This window comes from Enhydra lutris, unplaced genomic scaffold, assembly GCF_002288905.1.
Source record: "Enhydra lutris kenyoni isolate GAN:26980312 unplaced genomic scaffold, ASM228890v2 scaffoldscaffold2, whole genome shotgun sequence".
In the NCBI taxonomy this organism is placed as follows: domain Eukaryota; kingdom Metazoa; phylum Chordata; class Mammalia; order Carnivora; family Mustelidae; genus Enhydra; species Enhydra lutris.
This window is the reverse complement of record NW_019154086.1, coordinates 39,664,266-39,683,164: the sequence shown is the minus strand read 5'-3', so window position 1 is coordinate 39,683,164 and position 18,899 is coordinate 39,664,266. Positions and strand designations below refer to the sequence as shown.

The window sequence follows — 18,899 nt, the reverse complement described above, 5'->3', positions numbered from 1 at the left end:
CTAAATAAAAAATATTGGGGGGTGCCTGAGTGGCCCAGAAGAAATCAGGCCAATCAAAAAAGTTAGAGAGGTAACCTGGGGTTTACACACCAGACAAAGTCTCAAGCCCTACTAATAACAAGCAGGAAAATATGATAACTACAATTACAAAACAAAAAGGTTAACAGAGATAGGTAGAGACCAAAAAAAACCCTGATTTATTTGTAGACTGATTTGAGAGGGTTAAGTGTCTGACTCTTGATTTCGACTCAGGTCATGATCTTGGTGTCATGGGATTGAGTCCCACATCAGGCTCCATACTCAAAGTCTGCTTGAGATTCTCTCTCTGCCCCCCTCTGCCTCTTCCCTCTATCTCACATAAGCATGCTCTCTCCCTTTCTAAATAAAGTATTTTTAAAAGTTAAATAAATAAATACATACATACATACACAAGTAGAAAATATTGGCTCAGTACCTCAGCTGGTTCCATTTCATGAGTTTTATCATCTTCTTTTAAATCTTCAAACAATTTGTCAAATTCTGTTTTAAGCTACAACAAATAGGAACAAGAAACATCATGAAACAAACCAATTAAAATAATTTCACTTAATTCAGAGCTCCCAAATCATTTAATTAACTAAAAGATTTGAATACCAAAAGGTACCTAACACATTCTTTGAGTTGCTACACTGCTCACTGAAGGCAGAATGAATAGATGCTTTAGGTGTAAGAGGAACTGTGTTACAATCAAAAGAATATGGATGAGAGGCACCTGGGTGGCTCAGTGGATTAAGCCTCCACCTTCAGCTCAGGTCATGATCTCAGGGTGTTGGGATCGAGTCCCGCATCTGGCTCTCTGCTCAGCAGGAAGCCTGTTTCTCCCTCTCTCTGCCTGCCTCTGCCTACTTGTGATCTCTATCTGTCAAATAAGTAAATAAAATCTTAAAAAAAAAAAAAAAGAATACGGATGAGATAAATCTAGGGTTTGTCACAGCTCTGTCACAAATCTGTACATAACGGGGCCCCTGGGTGGCTCAGTGGGTTAAAACCTCTGCCTTCGGCTCAGGTCATGATCCCAGGGTCCTGGGATCGAGCCCCACATCGGGCTCTCTGCTTGGCGGGGAGCCTGCTTCCTCCTCTCTCTCTGCCTGCCTCTCTGCCTACCTGTGATCTCTCTCAAATAAATAAAATCTTTAAAAAAAAAAAAAAATCTGTACATAACACTGGGCAAGAGATTTAACCCTTATTGCCTATATCTCACTCCTAGAAAATGAAAGGGATAATTTAGATTTAGAGTGTCTCTAAGGTTCCTTCTGCCATTGCAATTCTGTGATTCTATTAATTGTATTCAAAACATTCTGTCAGATCCTACCAGGTACATTTATTTGACTTTTTTCCTATGTCAATGACACTTCATTTACTATTACTGCAAACAACTTGCTATGTGCTACAAAATGTTAATAGATGATTTTTCTCTTATGCTAATTTAGTTGGTTCTTTAAACTGATCTAATCTAATTCTGTAACAACATGTGTTATAATTACTTTTATAAATAAGCACATGACTATAAAGCAGTAGCCCAGAAGATATCAGGCCAAGTCAAAAAAGTTAGAGGTAACCTGGGGTTTACCCACCAGACACAGGCTCAAGCCCTACTAACAAGCAGGTAAAATATGATAACTACAATTACAAGACAAAAAGGCTAACAGAGATAGGTAGAGACAAAAACAAAACAAAACAAAACAAAACAAAAACTGATGTACTTATAGACTGATCTCCATTAATTTATTTTATATTCTTTTTTTCCCAAATTAACTTAGCCTAATAGTATCTTAGATTACAAATTAGACAAAGTAAGAACTACACTAATGCCTACGATTTAGAATTTTTTTTGCATTCCATTTGCAAACTTACTGAAACAAGTTTCAAGCTTCAATTTTTTAAGATATTTGAACATTTAAAAAAATCCAAATAATATAAAAACATCAAAACATACTAAAACATCCCATGCATATACAACAATGCATGTGTTTTAATATATGTATGAATGTGTATGCATTCCTTATCACTGCTTTCTTTTCACATAAAAGTTTTTAACATAGGCACGCCTGCATGGCTTAGTTGGTTAAGCATCTGCCTTTAGCTCAGGTCATTATCTCAGGATCCTGGGACTGAGCCCCATATCAGGTTCCCTGCTCAGCAGGGAGTCTGCTTCTCTCTCCCTTCTGCCCCTCCCACCTGCTTATGCTTGCCCTCACTTGCTCTCTAAAATAAATAAAATCTTAAAAAGTTTTTAATATATATTCTATAACATGTTTCATAACTTAACATACCCGAAGATCACAAATACTAGCACATACATATTTATCTTATTTTTTTAAACACTATCTTCAACATTTAAAATTCACTTTTAGATTATAAAATAAAAAAGCAGCATACCTGCTCAGTTGTCATCTGTACTGCAGCATGAACTGGCATACTATAGCTTGGTCCAGCTCTTCCAGAGCCCCAACTATTTTCTAAACTAAATCCTAAAGCTGTAATTTACAAAATGAAAAGAATAAAATCATCAAATGAATTATCTTTTAGTAAGTGACATTTAGAACCTGTGTTCGAAATATATTTAAAAGATTTTTTAAAAAACTAAAAGTCAGGAGCGCCTGGGTGGCTCAGTGGATTAAAGCCTCTGCCTTCCACTCAGGTTGTGATCCTGGGGTCCTGGAATCAAGCCCCGTGTTGGGCTCTCTGTTTGGCGGGGAGCCTGCTTCCCTTCCTCTCTCTGCCTACTTGTGAGCTCTCTCTCTGTCGAATAAATGAATGAAATCTTAAAAACAAAACAAAACAAAACAAAAACCCTAAAAGTCATTAAAAAATACATTGTTAAAATAATTCCACATTTTTAAACAAACTCTTGCCAAATAAATAATAGTTCTTCATTTCCTACTGGGAGATTCTTTTTGTCTTTTTCAAAGATGAAGTTTAAAATCAGTGATTTCCAGATATTATCATTGGGGAAACCTAGGGAAGGGAATACAGAACCTCTTTGTACATAGTGTGTGTGTGTGCATGTACACACACACACACACACACACACACACACACACACCTTCCTATGAAGCTATAATAATTTCAAAATAAAGAGGAAAAAAAATCAGGTATTTCCTTAAAACGATTTCTGAGTTACAACTCAGAGCCTTCAACACACAAATCAGTTTAGCCAAACAAACTCAAATTATTTCTCAAGAGAAGAAATGTTTTACAATTCCTACATCTTAAAATAGCAAAAAAATAGGAGCTTAAACTCTAAACCTACTTTTTGGTGCAGGACCCAATTTAAATCCATGCTTCTTCAACTGATCTAAAACCGCTTTTCTATGTTCTTCTTTTCCCCAAAAAGTCATATGGAGAGGCATGGTAAAGGCATTGTTTGCACCAAAAGGAACGACCCTATTATATTTAAGAGAAAAAAAAAAAAGAAGAGAGAGAAAATTAGAAATGTTTTATTTTTTACTTCCATTAAGAATGTGACTATGAAATATTGTAAGCATCTCATTCAAATTTTGCAAGGAAGTGAAATAAGAAGGAACTCTATAGGCAAACTAGAAAGACAGAAGTAGTACAGGGACAGTATCAACAACAATCACTTTCTGTTCCTCTGTTTTTGGAACAGAAAGTCAGAAGAAACTGAAAGATAGAATAAAGCAGGGTAACCTATAACTGAGATTGTAAGATAGGTACAATAGTAAGTTTAATTGGGGTAGAGCTTTCACTAACAGAACCACTGAGGGTAGCAACCAATTCTGGGAGAATGGGGAATGATTTGCAAGAACTACATCTGACCCTTAACAACATGGGGTTTAGGGACACTGACCCCCTATGCAGTCAAAAATCCACATATAACCTTTGACACCCTAAAATCTTAACTACTAATAGCCTATTGTAAGCCTTACCAATAACATAGTTAACACATATTTTGTAGGTTATATGCATGAAAGACTGTGTTCTTAAAGTAAGCTAAAGAAAACATTCACAAAATCATAAAGAAGACAGAATACATTCACAGTACTATACTGCATTTATTTTTTAAAAATCTGCATTTAAGTGGACCCATACAGGTCAAACCCATGTTGTTCAAGGGTCAACTGCATTTTTGACCCAGGATTCACTAAAAATTTATTCTCAATATCCAAAAAATTTAATGAACTGAGAATGGAGAAAACAAGTGAGAAGACATTACTCAGTATTTATCATCCAACCTCACCTTTTCATATTCTAAACATTCCATATTTAAAGTTGAGATCACAGACTAAATGCCTAAAAGAGAAAAAAAGGTAACCAAGGAGACTGGGAGTTTTAAAAAAGGAAGGGGTGGTAGAACTGGGAGCGTATAGGCCTTGCCTAAAGTAGCAGCTGCTACTCTGTTCCAGTCAACTAATGCCCTGTGAAAATGAAGGTCAGATCTTCCATTTGTCAAGATAAATCTATATAAATAATTTTTACATTAGGTAAAAAATAAACTTGTATAAAATGTAGAATATCCAGATATTTGAATATTAGAAACGAATGAAAAATTACAAAACACTATGTAGGCAAAATGAAACTCACTTACATATGATCACAGGCTACTAGTTTACAACCTCTGATTTAAACACTTTCAAACTCCCAAATCGATGCACTAAAAAGTTTGGACACATGGTGTGGACTTCCTAATATTTGGGCCAAAGTCTATTATTCTCCATGGTAATAATTTAGTAGAAAAGTAAGAGCATAGTTGTTTCATGGCTGGGGTAGTGGAGGCAAATGGGAAGAGAATTAACACATTTATTAACACACAATAAAGGCATAGTGATAAAAGTTGTAAGGGCAACTATATAGCCTCTTAACAAATTCAAAGATCACAACTTCTAATTATTAAAACTAAACTCTGAAAATACATTACCCTTCAATCTGTGCCAATTTGTTGTCCATGATATAGGCCAATGCAGCTGCAAGATCTTTCTTTAAATGGCCAACCTGATTTCCATTTACATTGTTTACTTTAATTGCATTCTTATCATAGGGATTATTGGGCTCTCGTTGTAACGCAACCATTTCATTATTATTAACCTAATAATAAACAGATAATATTATAAATAATAAACGCAATAGGAGCTTTCTTCATTAAACTTTTCTGGGCTTCCCATTTATTTTTTAATACTTAATAACAGCATATAAGAAATGTATATTTTATTAGACTTATATTTGTATACTAACATAAAAATATATTTTATAATATTTTTTATAGTATTTTTTAAACTTACATTCACTGGAAAGTTAAAAGATCCTTGATATCTGCATGATACATTCAAAACTAAATAAAAGAGTCACACTAAAATTTTCAACATCCTAACTTCCGAAAACAGGTGATCTTTATTGAGTGCTTATTATACGCTATTCTAAGTACATTACATAGATTATACTTTTCAAATTCTCACAACTCTATCGGTAGGTACTATCATTACACCCTTTTTACTGATGAAGACACTACAGCACAGGAAAGTTAAGTAACTCGACCAAGGTCATAAGGGTATTATGTAGCAGAATTAGAATTTACATCCAAGCAAGCTGGTTCCTAAGTGTGATTTCTCCATACTCTAAAAAGGGAAAAAGATATTAATTCTAAGTCGGAATGTAACGAAATTAAGAAAATATATCCAACCTTCAACTCATGCCATTCTGATTCTACCAGATTAAAATTTGCCTGAGGGTGACATCACTGAAAACAGAAGAGTTAAGGACTTTTGAAAATTCTCTCTTCCATAATGGCAATGAAAAAAATGGCAGAAATTGTCAGAATCAACTTTTCCAGACATCTAAAAAACCAACCAAAGGACTGCAGAAACCTGAAGGGTGTTAATTCAAGAAAAACAGCTAAACATCAGTGCTCTAGTCCCTCTCCAGCTCTCAGCTGCATGATAGCATTTAAAAATAACTTGCTAAAATTCTTGGTGCAGTCTAGCAGTCACCAAAGGGAGTGCAATGGAATAGAATCTTTCATAGATTCATTCCCAAAGAATTGTCATTATTTGACCTGTATGATGGTTCTCCAGAAGTTCTCCACTTGCAAAGTGATTTCTATTTGATCTCTGAGCACATCCAATATAAAAAAACCTCCTTCCTTGGGTGGGTGTTTATCAGAAACAATTTTACAGGCAGTGGGTAATAGCTGGGGCAAACAATACAATAACCAAAAAGATTAAAAGGAAAGCTGGAGACTAAGATGTCCATCTCTGAATGGCTTTGAAAAGCTCCAATGGCTTTGAAAAGCTCCAATATATTTCTGGGAATGTAGAAGGCCATATTCAAGCAGAGGGCTGTATGCATGCCTGGGGCTGTGCATACGATCGGGGAAAGACTTCAGAAGACCCTAAGCTCACACCTCTGACTAAACTTGTGGCTCTGAACAAGCAGGACATGAATGTTAAGGAATCGCTGTCAACTGAAGAGTGCCCCAAATGCACATAGATCCCCTCATTTAGTAAAGACTGAGAGACTGGTATAATTATAAGCTGACTACTAAGTTAACCAAGTGCAGACATCAGTAGATTTTACAGGGTTAATTCAGGAAAATCATTAAACAAGCAACAATTACCAAAATTAGCAACAACAAACAACCCTGGAGACAGAGAAGAATATCTAATTTCTACTGTTGCCACATTATTTAAAATGTCTCCTTTTCAACAACAACAAAAGACATGCAAAGAAATGAGAAGGTATAGTTCACTCATAAGAAAAAAGCTATCAACTGTCCCCAAGGAAGCACAGATGTTTGACCTACTAGGAAAAAAATTTAAAGTTATGTTCAAAAACCTAAAGCAAACCATGTCTAAAAAACTAAAGGAATGCACAAAAACTATGTCTCACCAAATACAAAGTCTATTGTCAAAAAGTGAAATTAAAAAAAAAAAATGAAGTAAAAAAAAAATTCACTAGAAAGGCTCAATAGCGGATATGTGGAGGAAGAAATATTAATAAAGTTGAAGACAGGTCAATTAGATAGTCTAAGAATGGTTACAGAGTCTGAGAAATAGAAAGACAAAAGAATGGAGAAACATGAACAGGCTTCAGAGATCTGTGGGACAATAGCAACCATATCTAAGATACACACCAGTCTCAGAAGGAGAGGAGAAAAGGGGTAGAGAGAATATTTGAAGAAATAATAGCTGAAAACTCCCCAAATTTGATGAAAAACGTTAATCTACATATCTTAGAAAGTCAACAAACTCCAAATAAACTAAAAGAGATCTAAACCCAGACACAGCATAATTAAGCTGTGGTAAAAAATGCTGAAAGCAACAAGAGGAGAAACTCCTTCTTATTTATAGGGGGATCCTCAATAAGGTTAAATATCTGACTTCTCATTAGAAAGCATAGAGGCCAGAAGACAGTGTAATAACTTTTCAAAGTGCTTGCAAAAAAACTAAAGCCAAGAACTGTATATCCAATAAAACCACCCTTCAAAAGTATAGGAGAAATTAAAGACATACCAGTTAAACAAAAACTGAGAAATCACCACCAGCACACCTGTCCTATAAGAAATATTAGAGACCTACATCTGAAATCAAAGGACTAGACAATAACTTGAATCTACACAAAAAAATAAGGACTACAGGTAAAGGTAATTAGGTAAATATAAACAGTGTAATTTCTTTTGGTTGTTAACTTTTTTCTCCTACCTGATTTAAAAGTGCATAAAACAATCATAAATCCATGTTGATGAGCATTCACTGTATATAAAGATGTAATCTCTATGTTAACAGCACAAAGGAATGGGGGATGAGGGAAATGGAGCTATCTATAAGCAAAATTTTGTATGCTATTAAAATTAAGTTGGCACTAATCCAAACTAGATTTTTATGAATTAAGATATTAATTGTAATTTCCCAGAGCAGCAAATAAGGAAACAACTCAAAACATATAGTAAAAGAAATGAGATTAAAATGGCACACAGAGAATATTAACACAAAAGATGGCAGTAATGAAGGCTAGACAGAAAGGTCACATATTGTATGGCTCAATTTATATGCAATGCATACAGTAGGCACATCCATAGAAGTAGAAAATAAATTAGTAGATACCAGAGACTGAGGAGAGAGAATAATGGCAAGTGATTTCTAATGCGTACAGGGTTCTTTCTGGAGTGATGAAACATTCTGGAACCAGACAGTGGGGATAGTTACATAACCTTGTGAATAAAAAACACTCAACTCTATGTACATTGAAAATATGGTGAATATTGGTAGGGGTGCCTGGGTGGATCAGGGGGTTAAGCCTCTGCCTTCAGCTCAGGTCATGATCTCAGGGTCCTGGGATCGAGCCCCGCATCGGACTCTCGGCTCAGCAGGGAGCCTGCTTCGCCCTCTCCCTCTGCCTGCCTCTCTGCCTACTTGTGATCTCTCTGTCTCTGTCAAATAAATAAATAAAAATTTTTAAAAAAATGGTGAATATTGAGACACCTGAGTCACTCAGTTGGTTAAGCATCTGCCTTCAGGTCAGGTCACTATCCCAGCATCCTGGGATTAAGTCCTGCATTACGCTCCTTGCTGAACAAGGAGCCTGCTTCTCCCTCTGACTGCCCTTTTCCCAGCCTGTGTGTGTGTGTGCACACCTGTGCACTATCTCTGACAAAATCTTTAAAAAATAAAAATGGTGAATTTTATGGTAGTGATTTATCACTTTTTTAATTGTCTGAAAAAGACAAGGGAATGCTGCTTCAAACCACCACCAAGATCTGTCTACTGATTTTTCACTATAGCTTGACCAATCAGATTATCAGACAGATATTCCTCTCTAGTCCTTTGGAGATATTCATAAGGCATTGCTCTATCCTCTCCCAGTCCCATCCTCTCTGCCAATGCCTGCAAGCCTGATATTTTTTTACACAAAATTATGCAAATCCCAGGAAATATACAACCTCAAAAAGGCCAAAAAAGAAAAAAAAAAAAAACCAACATTTTTAAGATTTTATCTCAAACAAGAAAATTAGATAAGTTTCTTTTATTGTAATAAATTATCACTTATTAAAATTAGGTAACTGTCACTACAGATGATAGGTAATTACTGATAGTAGACAGTAGATAGATAGTAGAAAGTAATTAATGATAGTAGAATTTAAAATAGGAAACATATAAGTCAAAATGCTAGAGACAATAAGAACAAAGAAAACAAGACCTGAGCACCAAGACAAAAAAGGACATATTAAAAAAAAAAAGATTAAAAACAAAAAAAAGAGAGAATTACGACTAATCATAATATTTTTAGAATAGGAAAAAAATCATCTATTTTATTATAAAATACTTTGATGTGTCAAGAAATAAATTTAACCATAAGCTTAAAAAAGCACGTTAAAAAAAAAAAATTAGCAATTCCTGGGGCACCTGGACTGCTGAGTCAGTTAAGCCTCAGACTGACTCTTTGGCTTAGGTCATGATCTCAGGGAGATCCAGCACCACACAGGGCTCCACACTCAGCAGGGAGTCTGATTCTGTCCCTAGCTCTCCCTCTGTTCAAGTGCAGACAGAGGCACTTGCACGCACATGCGTGCTTTCTCTCTAAAACAAATAAATAGGCTAAGTCGGTTAACCATCTGCCCTCAGCTCAGGTCATAATCCAGGGGTCCTGGGATTGAGCCCCACATCAGGCCCCCAGGATTCTTGCTCAGCGGAGAGTCTGCATTTCCTTCTCCCTCTGTCCTTCTCCACCCCTCCCCAACTGGAGCTCTTTCTCTCTCAACTAAATACAATAAATAAAATCTTTAAAAATAAAATAAATAATCTTAAAAAAATAGCAATGCCAACTTTTTGTATCAAAATTTAGGAGATACAACTAATATAGTACTTTGAAGAATGTTTAAAAGATTAAAAGCTATTTTTTTTTTAAAGATTTTATTTGACAGATAGAGATCACAAGTAGGCAGTGAGGCAGGCAGACAGAGAGGAGGAGGCAGGCTCCCAGCTGAGCAGAGAGCCCGATGTGGGCTCGACTCCAGGATCCTGAGATCATGACCTAAGCCGGAGGCAGAGGCTTTAAGCCACTGAGCCACCCAGGCGCCCCAAAAAGCTATTATTATTTTTTAAAAATATTTTATTTATTTATTTGACAGAGACACAGCAAAAGAGGAAACACAAACAGGGGGAGTGGGAGAGGGATAAGCAGGCTTCCCAATGAGCAGGGAGCCCCATGTGGGGCTCCATCCCAGGAACCTGGGATCAGGACCTGAGCTGAATGAAGGCAGATGCTTAATGACTGAGCCACCCAGATGCCCCTAAAAGCTATTATTAGTAAGATTAAAATGAAACATTCAAATCGAAAATCTAAAAATAAACTTCAGGAAAATAAGATAACAGATATAAAACAGAAAGAATGAAGAAAAATAACAACCATTAAGAAAAATCCAAGAAAGGTTGTTTGAAAAGATGAAACTTAAATCTCTACCAAGGCTAACTGATAAAAACTAGACACAAATATATAGCACAAAGAATGAACACAGTTAAAATGTTACTAAGCACAACTCTGCAACAATAAGTATGAAAATTTAGATGATTTTCTTTAAAAATATAAATTGCCAAAATTGACTATTTCAATTATGCTGAGTTTGAATGAAATGAGAATTAAAAAGTACATAATGTATGATTTAATGCATATAAATCTCTAATGCATCTTTAATGCATAAAGCTCTAGGACAGGCTAAACTAACTGTGAGCAACAGAAATTAGATTGTAGTTGTTAGGGCAGGTAGAGCAGAAATGAGCAACAAAATACAACCAAACTTTTAGGGGTGATAGAAATAATCTACATCTTGTCTAGAGTGGTGATTATCATGTATTTATCATTCTCAAAACTCATGGAATCATTTACTTAAAAATATGTATATATTCTCATGTAAATCCCATCTCAATAAAACTGGAAAAGTTGAAAATAATAACTATGCAAAGTTAAATACCTCAATTTTTATTATATTTTCATAATAGTGATCAACCCCAAAATGCCCATCAATAAGGAAACTAAAAATATGATATAGATTTGTACTGACATGAAAAGATAGTCCTAATATTCTACCAGGAGAAAAAAGGGTGACCACTATCACAGACTAATAACGATCATATTTTTTAACACATAATATGATTTCAATTTACACGCTTATGTTCACAGAGTGAAGTGTGAAAAAATAAAATGAATAAGTTATGGTCCAGGATGATAAACTACAGGGAGATTTAATGTTGTTTCTTTTAGCCATTTTAAAATAATGAATATGTATTACTTATAAAATAAATAATACATATTTTAAAAAATAAAAAAACTTAAGTGATTATTACTTTTAATGGGTTCAATATTTTTATTAGCTTATTAGTATCACAGAAATTATTCTAAGCTCAACAAATAGTAAATGTTCTAAAATCAGAAACCATAATCCAGTATTTCACAATGGCTTAAAATAATTTAGGAAACAATCCAAGTTTTGAAAAAAAATAGCACAAATCAGAAATAGGCAAGCTCAGAGATTGATAGGAGAACTAAAGAAGAGATGGACGGGGATGCCTGGGTTCCTCATTCAGTTGAGCGTCTGTCTGCCTTTGGCTCAGGTCATGATCCCAGCGTCCTGGGATTGAGTCCCACATCAGGCTCCATGCTCTGTGAGAAGTCTGCTTCTCCCACTGCCTGCAGTTTCCCTTGCTTATGCAGGCGCGCTCTGACAAATAAATAAAATATTTAAAAAGAAAAAAAGAGATGGATAGGACATAGGAACTGATAGATTTCAGGAAAAAATTAGAAATGAAAAATTATTTCAGAATTAAAAACTAGAAGGAACACAAAGTGCACAGACCTTATGGATAACTACATGGTAAGGGAAATAAATGATGAAAAATTAAAAAGTGAAGAAGTATGACAGAAAGGACTTCAGAGGGCAAAAGATATGAACAGACACTTCTCCAAAGAAGACATACAAATGGCTAAGAGACACATGAAAAAATGTTCATTATCATTAGCCATCGGGGAGATTCAAATCAAAACCACATTGAGATACCTACCATCTTACACCAGTCAGAATGGCCAAAATTAACAAGACAAGAAAGGACAATTGTTGCAGAGGATGTGGAGAAAGGGGAACCCTCTTACACTGTTGGTGGGAATGCAAGTTGGTGCAGCCACTTTGGAGAACAGTGTGGAGATTCCTCAAGAAATTAAAAATAGAGCTTCCCTATGACCCTGCAATTGCACTATTGGGTATTTACCCCGAAGTACAGATGTAGTGAAAAGAAGGGCCCCAATGTTCATAGCAGCAATGGCCACAATCACCAAACTGTGAAAAGAGCCAAGATGCCCTTCAACAGACGAATGGATAACGAAGATATGGTCCATATATACAATGGAATATTACGCCTCCATCAGAAAGAATGAATACCCAACTTTTGTATAAACATGGATGGGACTGGAGGAGATGATGCTGAGTGAAGTAAGACAAGCAGCGAGAGTCAATTATAATATAGCTTCACTTAGTTGTGGAGCATAAGAAATAACATGGAGGACAGTAGGAGAAGGAAAGGAAAAGTGAATTGGAGGAAATCAGAAGGGGAGACGAACCATGAGAAACTGTGGACTCTGAGAAACAAGCTAAGGGTTTTGGAGGGGAGGGAAGTGGGGGATTAGATGAACCTAGTGGTGGGTATTAAGGAGGGCACGTGTTGCATGGAGCACTGGGTGTGGTGCATAAACAATGAATCTTGGAACACTGAAAAAACAAAATTAAATTAAAAAAATTTTAATATAATTTAAATTTTTTTAAAAAAGGATTTCAGAGACAGCAATAGACATATACACAGGCACAGATATATGCAGAGGAGACCTAATACATAGATGGTAGAAGGAGTCCCTGAAAAACAAAGCAAACATTTAAAGCTATAATTAAAGAAAAAATTTCTGAAACAGAAAAAAATGAAGTTACAGGGCAATTATAAGACCTTTCAAGATAAGGAAAAATATCCTTTAGTTATGGAGGCAAAAATTCCCAATTCACTTATATGGGAGAGAAATCATATTGTCATCAGAATTCTATACAACATTTTATGCAACATCAAAATATCACATAGCAAAAATATGGGTCAAGGACTTTGTATTTAGCCAAACTGCCCGTTAATATAAATGTCACAATTAGAAACATAGAGAAACTTAGGAAATCTTGTTCTTTCCTAAGAAATTTCCTAGCAACACATTTCAAACAATTACAAAATATTCTAAGAAGCTCCAATATAAAGAAAATATAGGAGGGGTGCCAGGTGAGGTGGCTCAGTCAGTTAAGTGTCTAAGGGTCATGAGATCCGGCCCCTTGTGGGGCTCCACACTTGAGTCTGCATAAGATTCTCTCTCTTCCTCTCCTGACCCTCCCCCCACAGGCTCTAGCTTGCTCTCTCTCAAAAAAAAAAAAAAAAACTATAACTTTTTTAAACAATCAAGAAAACTGATTATGGATTAGTTATTAGATGTAATAAGGAATTACTAAATTTGTTAAGTATGAAAATAACAAAGTTTGAATTTTTTTAGAGAGACGAACTGAATTATATGAATGTGAACTCATACAGTAGAGATTTTTTGTCCTAAAGGACAAAAGAAAAAGTGATGAAAGAAATGGGAGAAAAATTTGTTGGATTTGGGTATATGGATTTGGGTATATGGGAGTTTGTTATACTATTCTACTTTTATGCATGCTTAAAATATTTCATAATAAAGAATAAAACTAGTGACACATCATCCAAATAACACAGAAACATCCTACATAACCATAACAAAGACAATTTCTCACCAGCTATGAAATCATGTACTATCTCTGTCTCTCACACACACACATGCAAATAGAGATACAGTAAGATAGACATAGGGAGAAAAATTGGGAGACAGGTAGTCTTACTACAGAAAGGGGAAAAAAAGGACCTAAAAATAGACAATTCCCTTATCTAGCAGGAATTAATCTTCCTAAATTAAAAATACTGAAGTAGAGAAATGCGCTAAGGGACAGAAAGGGAGAAAGCAAAGAACTGACTTGGAAGTTACTCTACAAATGTACCCCAAGTATCTGCTTTTTGGGCCAATCATTTAACCTTCCTAAGTTTTAGTTCTTCAGTTATAAAAACGGGATAACAGATGTTCTATCTACCTTTGAGTCATTACAGCTATCAAATGAAACCATTCAGGAAAAAGTGCCCTGTATATTACAAGCAGGATATAAATGCAAAAGAAAATTAGGCATTAAATATTGGTTATCTCTTAACCAGATACATTCTAATTAAAGTAAAATAAGTAGTAACTGTACATATCACCTTCAAATTCTTTTCTAGGTTAATAAGATAAATACATTTCAACTTAATATCTAATACTCACTACTCCTGTGTAATAGCGTAGTCCAACTACGTGACCTCTCAAAGTTCCAAATAAAACTGAATCTAGCTCTTCATCACTAGTTAGGAAGTCATCTGGAGGTATAATATCTTGGAATTCAAAACGGGGAAAGAAAGTTGGATATGAGAGGCGTGGAAAATTTCCATGGGTTCCGTATTGGACAGTCTGCAAGTACTTCCAAACAGGATCTCTATTAAAAAAGAAAAAGCACAGGAAAATGATACACTATTTAACCAAAGACCATGTTATATACACAGGCCAACTGTTTTCTCATTTTATTTCGACATGTTAAATCTTTAGTGGGAACTGTTATATAAAGATGGACAGAGTGCTACTATGGGTAAAGCAGGAATTGGAGTGGGAAAGGTCTCCAGGAACCCTACCTGTTCAGTAATGCCTCTTCTACCCACTGAGTACTCAAAATGAAAACTCCAACAAGGGCTCACAAATCTTTTTCCTAGTGATGATTACCTATTTAAACTAAAATGTATATGTCTGTAATTCTAATAACACACCAAATTTCAATAAAAACTGAACTAGAAAGGACTTGCAAATATAGAACTATTATTATACGTGAAGCCATCTATACGGTTACAGATAATACGTCCAGCATCCACTATTTTAATTCTCTCCAAACAGAACCCTTATTCAGGCATCCAAATCATACCATCATGGGAAGCTGACCTCAAGCCTCCCATTCCCATTGTTTTAAGGGTACCCTCAATCCTTTCATGGATAACTGTTCCAGGAAGAGGCATGTACACCAATTTGGAAAATGAAAAATAAGGGGAAGTCCACTGAGGGGCTTCCTGAAACTCTCCTAAGAACGACGGAAGCTATTTCCCCGCGTTTTCCTTGTACGCTCCGCATACATCTGGCTCCATTGCAAATACGTATTTCCAGGTATGTACATGCACATAAACTGTAAGCTACCTGGGGACAAGGGCTGTCTTAATTGGCCCTTTATTCTGAGCACACCGTCTAGCGCACATTGAGCATCTAACGGGTGCTCACTGAATAAAGCTCTGATCAGGACCCCAGTTAAAGAGCGGAGCTTTGAATCCCGGGCCACCCAGAGCCCCCCCATAACTCCTGGTATGCCCAAACCCGGGCATGAGGCTCGCCTGAAGAGCCTCCCCTCGCCAGCTAAGGTAATGTATTTATTTCTCCCGCAGTGATATGAGCCACCAGCAGGACGAATATAAGCTGCACCGGGAACGCGAGGAGAACTCGAAGGGAACGCAAGGAAGGTCAGGTTCATTTGGGGACGCCGACAGGCCGTTACCCCCTGCGCCCCACCCCCTCCGCCCCCTTCACCTCTTGAACATCCAGGACATGGCGCTGAGCGGGTAACGAACGGAACGCTTGGGCGCCCCAGATAGCTCTCGAGCCGCCTCAGTACGCCTCCCTCCAGGCCCCACAGCCGAGAAACTGAGGGTAGGTTCCAAGCGCCGAAGGAAAAGCGCTCTGGTGGAAGTGAGACGCCGCGAATCTAGTCAGACGTCGACGCCGTCGCCTTCTAGCAACAATCTAAGAGACCAGTGACGCTTTGTGACTGACACTGGCAAAGCCCAATCGCGAGGAGAGGGCCTACAGAAATAAACCAATCAGAGCATGGAAGGGAGGGCAACTCCGCCCCACGCAGGGATTCAAAGACTGTAGGGGGTCCCGGCTGCAGGGGCGGTTCCATCCGGGTTCTTCCCCGCCCCCGAGGCGAGCGCGCGGGAAAGCCACGCGGCCCTAGGAGTCAGAGTGGCGTGCGGGCGGTGTCTGCGTTTTCGGTTTGATTCCCAGCTTCAAATGCAGCAGAATGATCCTCCTTTTCCATTGTTTGTCTCAGAACCATTCTTCAGGCCTGACTTCATCCTGCCTCATCCTTACCTCATCTCATGTGACCTGTAGCAGGATTTTAGACTGAATAAGCTCCGCGATTTTATGAGCCCTGGAGCGACCAGCGAGATACTTTATTTCATTTCCTGGGGTGAACCTCGGGTGATTGCCCTCAAACTATTCATTTTAAGTGTCACTAGCGAATCTATGAGACACAACGAATTCAGGAGACTTTAATTGGAATTTAGATTTACAGGGTTCCCCCCCCCCGCTTCCATTTTCTTTTTTAAGGAAATATTAATTTCTAGCAGTTGTTGATTGCTGGGAGTGATGAGCAGGACCAGCTACACCTGAGGCACGTGGCTGCCCATGTGAATAGGTGGAAAGAAGCTTGTTTTCCTCAAGGAACCATAGGAGGAACGGAGCTACACAGTTGGCTTTTGAGTCCGAGGAGAATCAGAAAATGTACTTTGGAGGGGTTGGCCAGCGGGCTGACTGCAACCAAGGGGCTGGCAAGGCTGAGCTCTGCAGCTTGGGAGCCCAGAACAAGCTAACTTGGCTGACCTTTAAAATGGTGCAGCAGCACCACCACAGTAAGAAGCTGGTGCTGGTTTTGAACGGCACTTAGGCTCTGTGTAACTGTCAAAGAAGAATTAAAGGATCAAAGAGGAAATGTATCTGTGAAGGTGGTCAATATTGGCACTTGCCCTTCATAGAGTGGTGCTTTTTACATTTCCTTCAGCAGAGTATGAAGAGTAGTCAATAAGACAGTTTTTTGAAGAGGCATTTGTTCATTTTCTTAAGCTATCATCTGTAAGCATGAACTAGCAATGGAAAGAGAAATTGAATTTGCAGCAATTTATTCATTTCACTAAACAGAAGGAAGATGATGAAGAAGATGAAAACTGGCATTTCAAATAATATTAATTTACTTTCTTCTGGAACTATTAGATAAATGGCAATATAGTTCAATTTTTGGTGTGCCAAAATCTAAGTAAGTTTTTGGAAAATATGCCAGAAAGCACTCAGACTGAAAATGTTGTATGTGTAAAATCAATGAAGAAGCCATGATCATTAGACTGAAAGACAAAATTGCTAATATGAAAATACAGGTAAACCCAACTCCTTAAGATCTGTAATTACTGCCCCATTGTTAAAGAATGCAGATTAAGGTAAAAAATTGCCATTTAAAGTCAACTTTTTTGACATTAAAGTCAACAATTTTAGTGTTTTACATTGTTTTACATTTCAGATCTAGCAGCTGAACAGTCTTTCACTTAGTCATGGCACAAAGAGGATGGTGGTGAAGGTAAGAGCCGGATTCCATAGAAATTTAGGGTCTGTGATAGAGTTTGTATTTTATTTTAAATGCAGTAGACCCTCAATTGTTTTAAGCAAGAGAATAACACTGTGCGTTAGGCTTTAAAGAATCCATTCTGGCAGCGATGTGGAGATTATAGGGAAAAAACAGAAGTAGGCTGCTTAGTAGATAATTAGGAAACAATTGTGTCCAGCTAAGAGATAATGGTAGCTTGGAAAAGGGAGATAATGAAGCCAGAGAACCAACACAGTGTGCTGATGGATTTGGGTATGGATGCTGAGGAAGGGGAAGGAATAAAAATTCCTCCAGCCGCTCACTTTCCAGTCACAAACACACTTTCTCATCATTCCCTGTTTATGCGCATTAATCATGTCACTCTCCTGTTTGATGCTGTGAGCTTGAAATCAAAGAATGGCAGGTGTGACTCTTTTTAATCTGTCCCCTACCTCCCACTGCTATCACTTCCCAACCCAGCCTGCCTATAAAAGCCTTCACTAACTTCTCTAAAAATTATGAATATTTTCATACAGACCCACCAAGGCCATTCTCACACCCCACAAAATTAATGATAAATCGATCTTTGGTATCTTCTAATAACATAATCAAATTTTCACAATTGTATACAAAAATTTTTTTAAAAAATAATTTTTTTTTAAAGATTTTATTTATTTATTTCACAGAGAGAGATCACAAGTAGGCAGAGAGGCAGGCAGAGAGAGAGATAGAGGAGGAAGCAGGTTCTCCGCTGAGCGGAGAGCCCAATGCGGGACTCGATCCCAGGTCCCTGAGATCATGACCTGAGCCAAAGGCAGAGGCTTAACCCACTGAGCCACCCAGGTGCCCCTTAAAAAAATAATTTAACAGAATGGAATTTTGAAACCCTTGGCAAAGAAAATAAGAATCTGAATTTCTAAAAGGCCGACTGTAATACAAAATATTCCAAGTTTATGTCCTAATAGGTTCTGGAAGAATATATGATGTTGTGTGTTTGCTTGTTTGCTTGCTTTATTCACCTGTAAGGAGATAAAGACAAAGTTCAGTGGAAGAGGAGAATTTTCAGGAATAACATATTAGAGTTCACAGAGTAAATCTTTCTTAAGTGGATCTCAGGGAAAGAGCCTGAATGCCATCACCCTAGGCCAAGCACCACAAAGGGAAGGATAATAGCCCAGTAATTTCTGGGGATCCCATTAAAAAAAGACAGCTATGCTTCATTTTCCAGAGTGTAGCCTCAAGGTTCTGCAAATCTTAAGAGTCTTAAGAGATCAGAAATGTGCCAGGGCAATGAAGAGTAAAAGCTAATAAGGTGGCTCTGTTAAGGAGCTCAAGGGCAGCCTTT

At 37.2% G+C, this 18,899-nt stretch overlaps 1 protein-coding gene across 8 annotated transcripts in view; it reads right to left on the bottom strand.

Annotated features, from left to right (window-relative positions):
- The window catches only part of LOC111148660 (helicase like transcription factor), a 54,444-nt gene extending 38,503 nt beyond the window's left edge, over positions 1 to 15,941 (bottom strand). For all 8 annotated transcript variants that reach the window (XM_022505436.1, XM_022505444.1, XM_022505459.1 and 5 more), the window contains exons 1-6: positions 15,727 to 15,941; positions 14,392 to 14,599; positions 4,919 to 5,085; positions 3,293 to 3,426; positions 2,419 to 2,516; positions 455 to 529 (exon numbers count right to left, since the gene is read on the bottom strand). In XM_022505436.1, coding sequence (XP_022361144.1) covers positions 455 to 529; positions 2,419 to 2,516; positions 3,293 to 3,426; positions 4,919 to 5,085; positions 14,392 to 14,599; positions 15,727 to 15,746 — 702 coding nt within the window. In that variant the 5' untranslated portion in view covers positions 15,747 to 15,941. The remainder of the gene's footprint in view (positions 1 to 454; positions 530 to 2,418; positions 2,517 to 3,292; positions 3,427 to 4,918; positions 5,086 to 14,391; positions 14,600 to 15,726) is intronic.
- Between the last annotated feature and the right edge of the window lie 2,958 nt (positions 15,942 to 18,899).